At 39.6% G+C, this 14,709-nt stretch overlaps 2 protein-coding genes across 3 annotated transcripts; both read right to left on the bottom strand.

Annotated features, from left to right (window-relative positions):
* Positions 1-259: 259 nt before the first annotated feature.
* On the bottom strand, positions 260-3,135 carry LOC103715719 (uncharacterized). Its single transcript, XM_008803456.5, has one exon. It carries the CDS (start codon positions 1,856-1,858, stop codon positions 764-766), a length of 1,095 nt encoding a protein of 364 aa, XP_008801678.2. The 5' UTR covers positions 1,859-3,135; the 3' UTR covers positions 260-763.
* A 148-nt stretch (positions 3,136-3,283) lies between these two features.
* LOC103715706 (uncharacterized) lies at positions 3,284-11,098 on the bottom strand. 2 transcript variants are annotated; one of them, XM_039114259.3, is made up of 5 exons: positions 10,953-11,098; positions 10,710-10,859; positions 8,991-9,092; positions 5,245-5,405; positions 3,284-3,608 (listed from the first exon to the last, which is right to left on the bottom strand). In XM_039114259.3, the coding sequence occupies exons 2-5, from the start codon at positions 10,810-10,812 to the stop codon at positions 3,501-3,503; spliced, it is 474 nt and encodes a 157-aa protein (XP_038970187.1). In that variant the 5' UTR covers positions 10,813-10,859; positions 10,953-11,098; the 3' UTR covers positions 3,284-3,500. The 2 variants fall into 2 exon arrangements, with proteins under 2 accessions (XP_038970187.1, XP_008801657.1); XM_008803435.6 differs by lacking the exon at positions 10,953-11,098 and having other exon boundaries at positions 10,710-10,932.
* Between the last annotated feature and the right edge of the window lie 3,611 nt (positions 11,099-14,709).

The raw sequence follows: 14,709 nt of genomic DNA, 5'->3' as shown, positions 1-14,709 counted from the left end.
TTCGAGAGCTAAACAACTTATAAAAAGTTTATTGCTGCTAATTTGGCTGCTTTTTTGTTTCCAGTTGGAAGAGCAAATTTTACGGGCAATTACTTTAATGAATGTTGAAGAATAATTACTCTGGAAACAATTAACATGCTGATATAAATCATGGTTTCATCAAAGAAGAAATCCGATTGGAAACAAAAAAACATGAGGCTGAAATGCTACAAGCTGGCACGTTCACCAAGTCACCCCACCAAGGAAAGATCTCACAACCTTAGATAATGCATGAGCAACTTAAAAGATGTCTTCCTCTCAGAAAAACTTAAAAAGATGTCTTTGAGCAGTCCTAGTGTATCTTTTTGTAGTATCAATATGCAAATACATGTCCCAAATTAAATGCTCTCAAATATCAGCAATAAATATTCTAAGCCTCAAAGTCCGGTCCCTCTAGAATGGTAGCAAACTGTTCCTTAGAATGCCACTAGTTATCCGATTATAAGACAAGAGGAGGGGAAAAGAAAAAAAAGACAAAAACAGAGCAAGAGGTCCAAAGTTCATTGCCAAGGTTTACAACAGCAAATTATTGACAAGGTGAATGTAGATCAGAGAGAATAATGGAGCAACTCTGCAAAAAAGTAATTAGAAGATGAAGCAACTTTGCACATACCCACAAACAGCACCGATGATACAGCGCAAAATGACAATCAAAAGAATTTAGAGATTCGCAGCACAACGAATCTCTCGGAGGAAGGAAATCTCCAAAGGCAAGAGAGCATGTTTAGCAACAAATGGGGCATGGAATCAAACCATTCTCATTGCAGTGATTGCATTGGATGTGCATCCCATTCTCATCATGATACAGCTTGCGACTGCCATTACACTCGCAGCACAGCATGAACCTCACCCCGCCGCACCCTTTGCAAGCCGCTCCACCCGACCGCTCGAGCTGCAAGCCCTGCACCAATGGCAGAAGCTTCCCCTGCTCATGAAGCCCCAGCACCTCGTCGGCCCCTCCTATATATCTCCCATTAATGAAGAGCCTTGGGGGGATTGTCCGGCCCCCTAACACTCTCCAAAGCTCCTCCCTGAATACCATGTGCATTGATACATCTCTCTCCAAGAACACCAGTTTCAAGCTCCCAAGCAGAAACCTGACGCTGTTGCAGTCCTCGAATGTCTTCCTCACCCCTCGGAGTGTCGTCGTGTATAGAACTATAGCTCCCATCGCTCCTGGAGGGCACCTCTCCTCGAATTCCATCAGTGGATCCACGTAGTCCTCGCTTTTGCGAGGAACTTTCGAGGGAGGCTCTTCATCTATAAGGGATTCTTCTTCTTCTTCTTCTTCTTTTGGTGCCCTGGCCGTGCTCCTAGCTTCCTCATAGCTTCGCATATGATCCATCACTGCCTGTTCGAATGCAGCGAGAAGGTCGGGGTCGAACAGGGTGTCGGAATTGAGGTCGGGTCGCCGGAAGGCGGGCATGTCGACCTCAGAATTATGGTCTTCGGTTTCAGACTGGAGGGAGTTCTCTGATTTCTTCTTCCATGAAGCCGGGTGTTTTGGCGGTGACACCGGTCTGATGTTCTCTTTATTTCCACTGCTGAGATCCGGTTCCTCGTCTTCGAGATCTCTCATGAGATCGTCAACATTGATGATTTCGGGTTGGGAGGGTGTGGTGGGGTTGGAGACCTTGGAATCAGGGTTTTCTTCTCTGGTAACGGGGAGATCGCAGAGAAACCGGCCGGGGTTGTGGGGAGGGGAGTCCTCGAGCAACCCATCGGAGGCATTCATATGGAGGACTCGGCCTTCTTTGAGGTATCCGACATGGGGGATGGACTTGAGCTTCTTCAGGATCCTGCCTTTCATCCCCTTCATCTCCACTTTCTCCACTCCAATCCGGTATTGAAGGCAGGCTCGGAGATTTGGAGGAAGGAGAAGGAAAGAAGGAAAAGTGGGGGGCTGTGTGGATGCCCTGTAGATTAATTGGAAATAAGGACATGAAATGATTCAATTTAGAGAATGGAATGAAAGGGAATTGGGAGGGATCAGGAGAAGCAACTCCGAGCTTTTCATTAAGCTTCTCTCTCTCTCTAGGCAGAGATGCCAACGGCTATAAAGTTAGGGGGTTTTAAATTTGAAAATAGTTGCCACTAAGAAACCAAAGCTGGGGGTGAGGGCAACGGTCATAATTCCTGGTGGGGCCATCCGTTCGAAGTTGGGCCCAGGGAAAGAGATGGGATCTGATGGATACAATGCGATTTGCCGGAAACTTTTGGCCTATCCCAAGTCTAAAGCAAGTGAAGGACTACAAACAGGCAGTACTGTTTCTTGTGGAAGCACAAGCATGTGAATCTGATAAAGTATCCATCAAATGTCTATTTACCAAGACATGATATTTTCTAATAACACAAATCTCACGGTAAAAAAATCATTGGCAGCTTAAGAAGGGAACGGTACAGGTATCGCGTGTAGCTGTGAGACATTTCTGCCTATACATGATTCCTGTAATAGAATATCTTACTCTTGAGACCTCCGGAAGGAGATCTGGTGATCCTGCTTTAGCTTGGAATATTTTTTCTTAATACAGACATTTGCTTATAGTTTCCTAGACTATTGCAACCAAGCTCATACTAGTCACATGAATAAAAATCATTTTTCAAAGGGTGATCGACAGTTCAGTCTGCTTAAACCTAATCCTGTTTCATTTTACATAACAAATTCTTAGATAGAAGGCAAGCATAAGCCGGAAATGGCACCCACACAAAGTTAGACTTCAGGAAAAAGCATAGCCAATTGACCACTTTATCGGTTTAGACCCCCCGTATCCTTTTATAAATTTCCCCTGGCCTTCTCAGATCATTGTGGCTGTGAACATAATTGCTTCTCATCCTCGCGCAAACCAGCAAGAGGTTTCTTAACCCATGTCTGGCACTGGAAACACGGTGAGCTACTACAAGCACAAATTATGGAAATCCACATCCGAATTACCTGGTGTTAAGCTTTGTGTGCAGCAATTGCAACCTGTCTGCATTTCCACCTACTAGATCTGTTAGGCATCGTCCCATGGTTGAATAACAACTGTAATGGATAGCTTAGTACATCAACAGTAATTTTTCATGTAATCCAGTTGTAAAAAAGCCACCTCCATGCAAAACAATGTACATTCTCCAAATCTACTAAACCAGATAAAGGGATGTAGACAGGTATAATAGTGAACTCCGCAGTTTGGATGAACGTGTATATTTATTTACTATGAATACTTCAACACCATTGAGTGCCTTAACTAGATAAAGAGATAGCTGGTTTGAACGGAAGTACTCATATCTAAATCATTTGTTTCATAATCCAGCGGAGATATGGAACATTCATACTGATTTGGATTGCATTCATGCATGATGTTATGGATGGATATCATAGGGTTCTACCCAATGGAAATCTATCCAGTTCGGTGATGTCAAAGAACCACAGACTAGGCATGATACATATTATACTAATGACAGCTCATATTTGAACCCATTCAGATGTCAGCTACAGATGAGAAGAATCCGATGTAGAAATCAAAGGTGATGCATGTCAATTGCTTCCCATCTTCTCCCATCATTGTCATTCTTAGTGTGTAGGAGCCCTGCAATAAGAATGGATCATCAGAAGGTTTAAAATAACACCGCTAAAATGATTCCCACACTCATTTTTGGAGCAAAAATGATCCCCCAGTGGTTCCACTTCCACTTCCAATTATCAGTATGTTCTTAGGATATCATAAAACCACATGGACATTTAGGGCAAGAAGAAAGGGGGGAAGGGGAGGGTGGAGGGATAAAGCAGGACAAAAGAAGACAGACCTGAACTCATCCAACTTATTGCCCTTAAATATATTTAGATAGCTATCACATGCCACAGGAAGCTAAAAGCAGGGTGAAAAGAAAGTTTTCACATGATTTAACAGAGAAGCAAACTTGTGCAATATATGCTGGTTTTAACAGATAATCACAGAGAATACATCTTTAGTAGATCAAGCAAGAAAAACAACTTGTGAGAGCCTGAAATCAAATTGCCACTTTCGAACATGGGCTACAGATGCTACCTCATGAGCTAACAATTTGCGGTCATACATTTTTTAGTTCGTATAATTTTTCAGACCATTGACTCGTTCCAGGCAAACAGTCTTACATACAGGATAAATCACTGGGATATTGAATATGCTTTAAAGTTTTAAAGAAATGGACAGCTAAAAACACAGGAATAGTTCATCTTCCAAGTTTTTTTTTATTTTTTACATATATATCAGTTTTAGTAATCCTGGCAAACTTAACATTACATGACTAAGCTTCATGATCCTATCTGAAATCAAGGACTCTGGTCAGCAATCAGTGAGCAAGTAACCATAATATTGTTTAAAAGCAGTCTACGTGGCCGCAAATGTCGCTATGCAACCACACCACATTCCCTCTATCAGTTGCTATATGTGGTTGGGCAGCACATGGACAGATAAACAGGTCTAAAGTAGCATTATACAGCCATATGTGTGGCCCCATTTTGTAGCGTGTGGCTCCATATGTTGTGAGAGCCCATGCAAGCAGTGTGGATTCAACAGATTTGTGGAAAGATGCAGGTTATGGCAGGGCCAGATTCAGGTATTGTTAATAATATTAATGTTAACAATGTCATAACTATTGTTAATAGCTACTAACACAGTACTAATTTTTATGTGCTCTTGTAATTAATGTTGCTACTGTTAGTATTGTAATTATTCTATTTTTATGTATATCATTTATTTTTAAAATATTTAAAAAATACAACTGCATATGCATATCACCTTTGAAACATTTAATCATAACTTTAAAATCTGTATGCACACGACCTCCCCCCCCCCCAACCCCTTTTTTTCTTCTGCCCCTGAAGACCTTCACACAACTGAAAGGGGAGCAAATATAAATAAGTAGCCTAAGCCACATGAGACCTCAATATCTCTTTGTTCTCATACATGAATGATCATCAAGCTAACCACATCCCTTGGTCATTTTGTAGAAACCACAGCATTGTGGTGCTAAGAAATTGTTTCCTATATTTTTCCACAAACAAATCCATCTATATGGACAAATATTTCCCACCTTACAGAACGTTCAAGAATACTTATAGCCAAAGCAAATTTCTGTCAAGGATCTTATGAATCATTGAAAATTAACAACTCCAGCAAAATTCAGTGCATTTAATCGAACGTGAACATCATATATGTAGGAAAAACACTAGCAACATCTTACCGGTGGTGTAAATATTGGTAGTGTCTGTTTATGGGATATCTTAAATGCACCGGTTGAGACTGGGCACGATGTCTCCTTGCAAAGGTCATGAGTTTCCTCATATACATTCAATCCAAAATATTTGACATTAATCACCAATTTTCCTTCAGTAATGGCATTCACTGCATCAGACCATACAAAATGGTTAATCATCCTGTGCATACTGTATAGTAAATTATTCAAGTAGTGAACCTACAAAAGCAAATCCATATCTAAGCAATAAACTGAGACATCTTAATACTTCATGAGTGCATTAAATAGTTAATGCATTACCCACACAGATGACTAGGTTATAGGCATATTAATATTACAATCATTTCCCTTAACTTTCTACTGCACTTCATAGCTACAAAGCTATTTTACGATGATGTATGGTTGAAGAAATACAAGAAAGCAAAACACAAACAACCCCATTGCCGATAGGTCTACACAAGTAACGTATGTCTATATCATTCATCTACATATATGTCATGTGATGGTCCAATCGAGGTCACCCATATAAAGATTATCTCAGATCTCTCCTTCCAGCATATGTATATAGCAAAGCTAGAAGACTAGATAGTATCTCAGTTCAAGTACTATCGAAGCAAATTCACTGGTAGCGTCAAAATGAAACACCACACACATGCAATCATGATCTATAACATATAAAGTCTCTAGAAACCAAAAAATGTGCTTTGGAGGTCTCTTATGCATCAAGTGAATACAAAACGGATGGTTGCAATACAGATAGCAAGCTGAGGTATATTATAGGTCATATAACTTGAGAATCCAAACTGTTGACCTTGATATATATTTAAAACACCTGTCGACCAAAATTGGATTGATTTAGATAATTCTAAACTATGAAATCAAAGAATGCTTCCATATAATTAAAATTGTCCATTTTGCGTCCCTAATATGCATACACAAAAGACCTTCAAAACACAATTTACGGTTTCTAAGCAATTTCGACATTTTAGATCATGATCAGTGATGTCGATTTTTACTTGACAGGTCTACCATTGATTTTTTGTTGGTGGTATTTGGGGCCAAGCATTATTAATTGCACACTAACATCACTAGACATAAGCAAAGACAGATGTATGTGAAATTTATATAACAACTTCCAAGTTTTCAGCGATGCCCCCCCACCCCCCCCCCCCCAAACCAAAAAAAAAAAAAAAACAAGGGCATCCCAACATTTAGTATGTCTTCAAACTTTTGGTAACCATAACATATCCCTACTATGACAATTTACAACGGTTATGCTATGACACAGACAGACATCCATGCACACAGAGTAAGAAAGCGGTTAATTATCATATACCAGCCTGTCAAAACATAACCACGTATGAAGGTTTTGATCCCTTAGGGTCATTTAGATTTAGTCTGACTAGCACTTTGGTATTTTCAACTAAAGTTCAGACCTTTCAATTCAAATCACATTTATATGCATTATGCCATTGTTTCCCTAGAAAGGTTTTGGCTATGCATTTACCATCAAAGTAGCACTCGTTGAATTGCTTGATACGTTGGTGCCAGTTAAGGGCATTGACATATGCTTCTAGGTGAACTGGCCTTGATAATCTTAATAATATTTAGAATCATCAACTAGCCCTGTTCGATCAGTATCTGATCATTAAGAATTTGGCAGGCAGCTCCTCTGAAAGTCAATATTTCTTTTGGACTCAAACTACCCAGGGCCAGAACATTAAAAAGGGTCTCCAAGAATAAATGGGATTTCATTTCAAGAACAATTTGCATATCTTGCAAAAGAAAAAGGTAATTTCAAAAACCTTTTCTTAACAGTATCTTTTCTCTTTAATTTTACATCTTTCTCAAGTTACCTTAACCGGTTATTTCAAAAGTAGTGACTGTTATCTCAAATAGCAATTATTAACTATTGGAAAACAGTTATGATCTGAAATTCAAGATCCTAAGAAACTTCAGCGTTAAAAGGCCAGCTAAACACTTATCTGATTAAGTTTTCTTATGACGGAATTGTTCTAATTTAGAATTTTGGCTACTGAGAGTATAAAAGAAATAATAATTAGGGAGCTAAATGTTTCTAAGTTTAGGACCTGGAGAAGCAATTAGTTTTTACTTAAGCTACTGTTCGCATAACATTTCTACTGCGATATGTGTTTGGAATAACCTTAATTTAAGGGGGAGGGGAGGCAAAGGAAAAGGAGACTCCTCAAAGAAAAAGAGTCGTAGTAGAAGAAACAATTAAGAAGATACAACAAAAGACAAGATGGAATAGAAAAGAATGGGGCAAAAGATGAAAGAATGTTCAGTAGACATAGATAAGAAGAGGAGGGTCTTTTTTTTTGTTCTTTTTTTTTTTGGCAGGGTGGGGGCAAAGTAGAAAAAAAAAGAAGAAAAAAACCTAAATGAGAAATAAAGATGATAGGTTGCATGTTGGACAGAAAGAAAGGACGAAAGATATGGACCAATGTGCCAAGCTCTAGTCAATCTAGGTGCCTAATATCTAATGCCAGCCTAGGCTTGCATGGACCAGATTTACTAGCCCAACCTAGGCAAACACTCATACGAGGGTTTAGGGCTAGGTGTTGCCTTTCCTACTGAAGCATGTTGCAAAACCTTCCCCATTATGCTCATTAAAGCCTCAATCCAAGTATTTCTTATCTTATATCCAATCATCAAGATCTATCTCTCCTCCTTTGTTTGATCTTAGTTACAAGGCTGGCAATTTTGGACCTAACTCTTCCTGACCTGCTTTCAATCTGCCTAACCCAATCTAGCTTGCTCATGATTAGGCAAGCCAGACTTACTGGGTATGTTGGATCAAGTTGAAGTTTTAAGTTTTTTTGACTTGTGTTGTCATGATGCCGTTAACATATAACATATGTTATACTAAATCCCTTCTCTACTCTGAATGCTTCACCTTTTCTCTCCTCCCTCTTTTCTAATATCCTTACCCTCCTTTCATCTCCACCAGCTTGAGACCACCACACAACACTAACTTTCAGTCACTTCCACTGGTATCTTCCTCTTCTCTCTCCTTCACCCCCTCCCTCTTCTCCTCTTCCCTATAAACTTGGTTGGTCACAAGTCAGCTCTCTTGATTCACTAGCAAGACTAAGTGGAGCATGATGGACCCGTTAGTGGATGAAGTTGGGTTTAGATCATGCTTTTTAATATTGATGATTGAGTTTGATGCAACTAAACATAACCCATTGCCACCCTAGTTACATATATAATCATATAGTATAATAGCTAAGGCCCCAAAAGACCTAACAGTCAGCTTAATATTGGTCAAATATAGACTCATGAACTGAAAACAGCAGTCTTCTATTTCAATGATGGCCTGCAGGCTGGTATATACAACTCAATCGTAGCCTAAGATAATCCAAGACCTGATGAGTTAGCATGACATCACTAAAGTATTGGTGGGGGGTATGGTGGGTTTTTTTTGGGGTGGACAGGGGTGAGTAAACATAAAACTCATCAATCACATAAGCAATCCTTCACAAGAAGTGATAGGATATCTCTGATCAAAAGAATTTTAAACATAATTAATGTATTAAAAGATTTATGCCTGCTTCTGCAGACAAATTTTCCTAAAAATTAACCTTACAAAATATGTTTATATTGCAGGGATCAATATGAACGACAATAAAAGTAAGACTCCTATGGACATGCAAAGAGCAAATGAGGAATGACTGAATAGACAAACTAAAGAAGCAAACATGTGCTTTTACCAGTATATGCAGAGATAGTGAATGTAGCTGGCTTGCCCCGTGCAATTGGATCTGGAGATATGTCCACGCCGCTGACCTTAACTGCATAGTCAGCTCCCTTTTCTACAAATTACATATGAAATGAACTCAATTCACTATTAAAAATACAACCAAAAACTCAAAAAATCCAAGAATCCAATAATGATCAAACAAGTAAATAAGAAAACATGAAACAGAGAAAGAGTTGATAACGTAACAAGCCAAATTATTACATCAAACTATTTTACATTTAACAAAAAGTAAACTAGTAAGAAAATGTAGATATAAGAGAATCAACAGATCACTAGAATTATTCAATCATATGGTCAAATTTAAAAAAGGACGACCACATGAATCAAATAAATGAACAATTAAACATCATTTCAATCTCAAACCCATGCCTAGCATAATTAAGAAGAGTGCAAGCCTTTAGAAGAGGTTTAAATTGTGAAGAAGATGGAGGAGGCAGCTGAAATTGTTTGACTTCGGTATGAGGCTTCTTTGAAGAATAAAATTCATGCATAGAAATATGGTTTTGGGCCTTCAAAACCATATTCGTATTGTTCACAATATGGTAAGAGATGAAGGTAACAAAATTAAGCTTTGATTTTATTGAAAATAATCAATTTTTTCACAAGACCAGAGAAATCCTATCTTTAATCTTTAAATACATCAGTTATTACAGGCGCAGTTAGATGCACTTGAAGCTTTCCCAATTTTTTGACAAGATGAGATAAATTCTTTTCTCATTTTTAAATATGCCAGAAACTTGAGCAATTATGATCCCACATTCTCCTATGAGAATCATCAAATCCACATGCTCCACAGCATGCAGGGAAAGATTGTCAGGCCACTGGTCTCTCAGGCATCTTAAAATCAGTTTGACCTAAAAGATATTCCACCTAGCCTTGTAGACGAACTGAGAATAGCATTCACAAGAGGACATAGCACAATCTTCATGCAAAATTACAAACACAGGCACATGACTTTGAGCAACAAAACCTTAGGAACTTCTCGTAATCAAGGGAAACCATAAAGACCTGACTCTAGCTTTTTCACAAACACCATGTCTGCATCAGAAAAGCTTCTAATAGAAAGAAAACAACCTTTATCTACATAGATAACACAATCCTCCTATGAATCAACGCATAATTCCTTTCTTATCATCAATATTCAAAATCAGCAGCACAATCAAAGAATCATTCCTAATGCCACATTACGGAACCTCTCTGCAACCAAATACAAGTTAAACAATTTTCCAAAACATATATCTCAAAACAAAACCACCAAATCGACCATCTCGGTACCATTTTGCGAGGCGATAATAACTCCGTAACTAAATTACAAAAGAGGGTAATCCAATAAACAACTCTCCATATGAATTTAAACAAACGATTTCAAAACATCTCGAAGAAAAGGAAAAGTCAAAACCCTTCGAATTGCTAAGCAGTATGGATCTAGAAAAAGACAAAAGGAAACGGTCAGCAGGAGACGATATCGAATTAATTGGAATCGACATTAAGATCCATCCAAGAAAACCAAATCAACAGTATCGCTGCGCATGCACAAGGAGCTCACAGAATCCCACCAAATACACCCCTCTTTAGAACAAATCAAAGGCAACAGCAACACCAAAAAATACTCAAAAAATGACAGAAGAAGACAACGAATCAGAGATAGAAAAAGATTCGAAGAACTCACTGCAGTACTCGACCGAGGAGGCGAGGGCGGCGGAAGAGAAGAGGAGGCAGAACGCCAGAAAGAGAGCGGGCAGGAGCCCAAAACGAGCGGCCATCACCTCCATTGTTTCTTCTTCGCAGATCGATCCGTAGCACGGTGAGAGAGGAATTTCTAGGGATTTGACAGAAGATAAAGATGGAGCTCAGGGCTTAGTTCGGATACGGCAAATTTATTGCAAGAGGATATATTTAGATATTTCCTTACCTGTTTTGGGAGATGAGGTGAGAGAAAGTCCGTTATTAGATGCGAAAGCTGAATCCTGCGCCTAAGATGGGTTAAAACCTCACCGTATCTAATGGCTTGCGCTGTCAATTGGCTGACATGAAAACTCAGACAAAGTAGGTCTAAGCTAATTGAGCTGGCTTCAGCTTGATGGTACATTTGGTTGGGAGGAGCTGGACAATAAAAATATTTCTATTTTCATTCAGAGAAAACTAAAGATGCCCTTATCCAATTCCTATTCAAATTTTAATTTTTATTTTAGTTACGATCCGAGAATATTAGCTAATATGATCATTCTGATTTCTATTTCAATCCATTTCGATTTGATTTTAGTTATGAACGAAATGCATATGATATTCTTTATTTTTTTCAAATTAATAGAAGTCCTATTATAAATCAATGTGAGGGAGAATGTGAATCCTGATCCTTGGTACAAACTCCTAAAGACTATAACACTACATTAGTTCGGTTTGAATTTGATCTCCGATTCTAAGATTAATTTCGAGTCAAGTCTTACAAGATCTAAATCTTGTGATACTGATTTGTTGGTATTAGTAACTTATGTTTATATTTAAATTCAATTAATTTTTGACCAACTATAATAAAGCATCTGCTATCCTTTTAATCCTATTATGATATATGAATGGCATGATATAAAGCATGATACTTGCTATGAGAACTCCTTTTTTTTTGTGCGTGTGATGCATTAGATGAAGTTAGAAGAACATAAAGACATGGCATGCTTCAAATGAAAGGAGATACCAAATCATATGATTTCATGAATGATGTTGTTGCTGGAAATTGGACTCGGGGGTGATCGCGAACCAGGAGGAGGAGCTTCTGCCGCAGGCGGTGGCGGATAGCTGTCTCCAGCAGACCTGCAAGAAGCCCAGACCGGGGGATTCGGCGAAAGCCCTCTGATGCTTAAGTTAGAGAGGATTTAAAGATATTCTAATGGAGAAATCTTTTTGTAGTGGAGGAGAAAGTCCTCTCTCTCCCTGAAGTTCTCCCGTCTTTATAGGAGGGGGTGTGGCGGTTATTCGCAATCGGATGTGATTGTGCAAATCTTGGGTTAAATAGATTACCTTAGATAGCACGAAAATTCAGGCTAGCTGGCAATCGGTTGAGATTGCAAGGATTCAGGTTTGACAGCTGTTGTGGTGGAGACTGCGAAATTTGATCCCGAAAATGGAGGATTTGGTGACCTCTTCTTTATGTCCGATTTAGAGTTCGGCTTGATTTTCGGTGGAGTTGGAGTCGGTCTCAGCTTCTGACTGAATTTTTCTTGGCTTCGAAGTTAATCCAGCTTTGCTTAGCCGAGACCACGCTTACCGAGATCATGCTCGCCGAGATCACATTCGCCGAGACTAGGCTTATTGTCGGATTCGGGTGCTTTAACCATATGCATTGGGTGATCCATTTTTTCCCCTATTAGATGAATTGTCCAATTCGATAAAGCAATTTTTAGATCAAACAGTGGATTTTAAGTCCCTAGTGTCAAGACATGAAAAAGAGCAGTCTATTTCTCACAACAATCATGGCTTGCTCGACATCGATCAAGTCAAATTGTTTTCTAATGAAACTATTTTGGCATACCTACCAGGGCATTGTGTGATCATTGTTTTCAGATTTCATTACAAAAAGATACATCATTCATCATGATGAAAGCTTCCAGGGGGCAACATGGGAATTGGCTTAAAGAGGTCGGTCAATCTATGGTAAAATTACGGGGGAGGCAGCATATGAATCAGCTTTAAAAGGCTGATGAACTAAAGATAAAAATACTTAATGGGCATTGATCAAATTGATTTGGAAAAGCTAAACAACCAAAGAGGAGGGTGCATAAGAAGCACTGTTTGAATTGGTCAAGAAAGGTCAAATTACCAAGACTGGCCAATTAATATAACAAGGTTAATGAATCCAAGAAAGCCGATGGGCTGAAATTTGTATTGATTGACAATACTGCTCCTAATCAACTATCTACTAGGGCTGCAAATAGGTCGGGTTGAGTCGGGTCCTGAGTGACCCTGATCCAACTCGGTTTTTTGTTCAAATCCAAATTTTGAACCCAGACTCGACCCGGTTGAAAATCGGGTTGGGTCGGGTCCTGTCCATGCCTACAAATTTTGACCTGATAGGTCATTCGGGTTAGATCGGATCCGGATCTATGTATTTTTATATTCAAAGTTCCACTATAATAGTAAAAAATTGATCCAAAAAAAATAGGTCGGGTCGGGTCCGAGTCTGGGTCAAATTAGGTGGACCTGACCCAACCCGACTCGAAAAATAGAATGGGTCCAAATTTAGGACCCAACTCGGTCCCGCAGGTCCTAAAATTTGGATCGGGTCGGGTCTTATGTGGGTCGGGTCGGGTCGGGTCGGGTCATGGGTTGTCCCGACTCATTTTGCAGCCCTACTATCTACATCAATTCATGGTCCTATCAATCTTTGCCCAGGTAGGACACTGGGGGCACATGCGCTGCCCTACCTTTTGTCAGGGAAAGCACCTGTGAGGAGCACGTTCTTGGGCTAGGAAATAGCTCTACCTGTCCATGCTTGGACAAAGGTAGCTACCCTACTTTGGCTCCTGATGTTCCAATAGCTCTTAAGTCATTACCAATCCTCCTTGATTTGCAAATTGCACTACTTGTCCACTCTTGGACAAAGGTAGCTCGCCAAATTGAGAGCTGCATGGGAGGGACAGATGCATGCCATTCTCGTTCTAGGGCTGATTGCATTGTTCTGGAAGATGACTCCAGAATAGTAATTTCATGGACTATGGCAAGGATTGAGCACCAGGATACCTACCCCCCTTGTTGGCCGATACAGAAAGACTTATTTTGAGTTGTAACTCATGCATCATACCTATAGGCAGGGCAATTGTGCAACCGATTGGATGGCATCATATATGGCTAATCATTGTAGAGCAGTGCTATTGGAAATGGCAGCATTATTACCCTAGAGATTAAAGGATATATTTTGATGTTGATCGGTGTGTCTATTCTAGGGTTGTGTAAGTTGCCGATTTGAACAAAAAAAAAAAAAAGTCTTTCCTATCATGCTGTATCAAACTCCTGTGGGACCTTCCTTTTTTATTGATCTTGCATAAAGGGGCCCATTATTCTTTTGTGGTACTCTCACAACCACAATGGAAGTGGGCTATGAAGACGAGATATACAGAAGCTTTCAGAAGGAACAACATTTGGGAGCTTGTTGATCTATTTTTGGAAAGGATGTAGTTGATTGCGAATGCATATACGCAGTGAAGGTTAATGCTGGTGGAATAGTGGAAAGGTACTATTGCCATTGGGAACCGGCTTGACCAAGGCACCGAACTGACTGGGTTGCTGGAGTGCTCGGCTTGTTTACTATCCAAGTCAAGAAGGACTCTTCCCGTGCCTTTTGGGTCGGCCAAATAGCGAGCTTTGAGTAGTCAGTCTGCGGCTATGTGGCGAGCTTTTATTGGTCAATTTGCCACATCAGCTATGGTCGATTCTGAGGCATATCACTTGCCGCCAAATTTTGAGGCCGAGTTGATTTGATCGGCTCGGGAGAAGAAAGTAATTTTTTGCTGATCAAGCCGACTAGCCAAGGTGAGCCATGAAGCCAATCAACCGAGATTCTCTTTTCATCTTCAAAAATCTTCTAGAGATTGACTGCATTTATAATTGCATGCTGGTGTCTGCCCTTCCCAAAGCAGTATCATTAGAGGCAGAATTTCTAGGCGATGAATGTATGC

The sequence above is a fragment of the Phoenix dactylifera genome, chromosome 1 (assembly GCF_051530095.1).
Source record: "Phoenix dactylifera cultivar Ajwa chromosome 1, Ajwa_hap1_PhDact_Kaust_v1.1, whole genome shotgun sequence".
NCBI lineage: Eukaryota > Viridiplantae > Streptophyta > Magnoliopsida > Arecales > Arecaceae > Phoenix > Phoenix dactylifera.
The sequence above is the reverse complement of the archived record's forward strand: the minus strand, read 5'-3'. Positions and strand labels throughout refer to the sequence as shown.